Source organism: Geospiza fortis, unplaced genomic scaffold (genome assembly GCF_000277835.1).
Source record: "Geospiza fortis unplaced genomic scaffold, GeoFor_1.0 scaffold1775, whole genome shotgun sequence".
In the NCBI taxonomy this organism is placed as follows: Eukaryota; Metazoa; Chordata; class Aves; order Passeriformes; family Thraupidae; genus Geospiza; species Geospiza fortis.
In genome coordinates, this window is record NW_005054970.1 from 15,048 (window position 1) to 15,534 (window position 487).

Here is a 487-nt window from a genome sequence, read left to right on the forward strand (position 1 = left end):
CCCCCTGCCCATTTTTGCCCCTCCCCAGAGCAGCCCCTCGAGCGTGGCCACCTTCAAGCAGCACCGGGGCCCCATCACGTCGGTGCAGTGGCACCCGGGCGAGAGCGGCGTGCTGGCGGCCGCGGGCGAGGACGACCTGGTGACCCAGTGGGACCTGGGGGTGGAGAGAGACCCCCAGGAAACCGGGGAGGGGTCCGGGGAGGGGCTCTCGGAGCTGCCCCCGCAGCTGCTGTTCCTGCACCAGGGGGAGAGGGAGGTGAAGGAGCTGCACTGGCACCCGCAGTGCCCGGGGCTGCTGCTGGGCACGGGCCGGGAGGGCATCGCTGCCTTCCGCACCATCAGCGTGCTGTTCCTGCACCAGGGGGAGAGGGAGGTGAAGGAGCTGCACTGGCACCCGCAGTGCCCGGGGCTGCTGCTGTGCACGGGCAGGGAGGGCATCGCTGCCTTCCGCACCATCAGCGTGTGAGAATAAAAATTCAGGTGAAGT

The 487-nt window shown here is 69.6% G+C and overlaps 1 protein-coding gene across 1 annotated transcript in view; it reads left to right on the top strand.

Annotated features, from left to right (window-relative positions):
* The window catches only part of GRWD1 (glutamate rich WD repeat containing 1), an 8,303-nt gene extending 7,837 nt beyond the window's left edge, over window positions 1–466 (top strand). Inside the window, exon 6 of the mRNA XM_031065659.1 lies at window positions 29–466. Coding sequence (XP_030921519.1) covers window positions 29–466 — 438 coding nt within the window. The remainder of the gene's footprint in view (window positions 1–28) is intronic.
* Window positions 467–487: the final 21 nt, after the last annotated feature.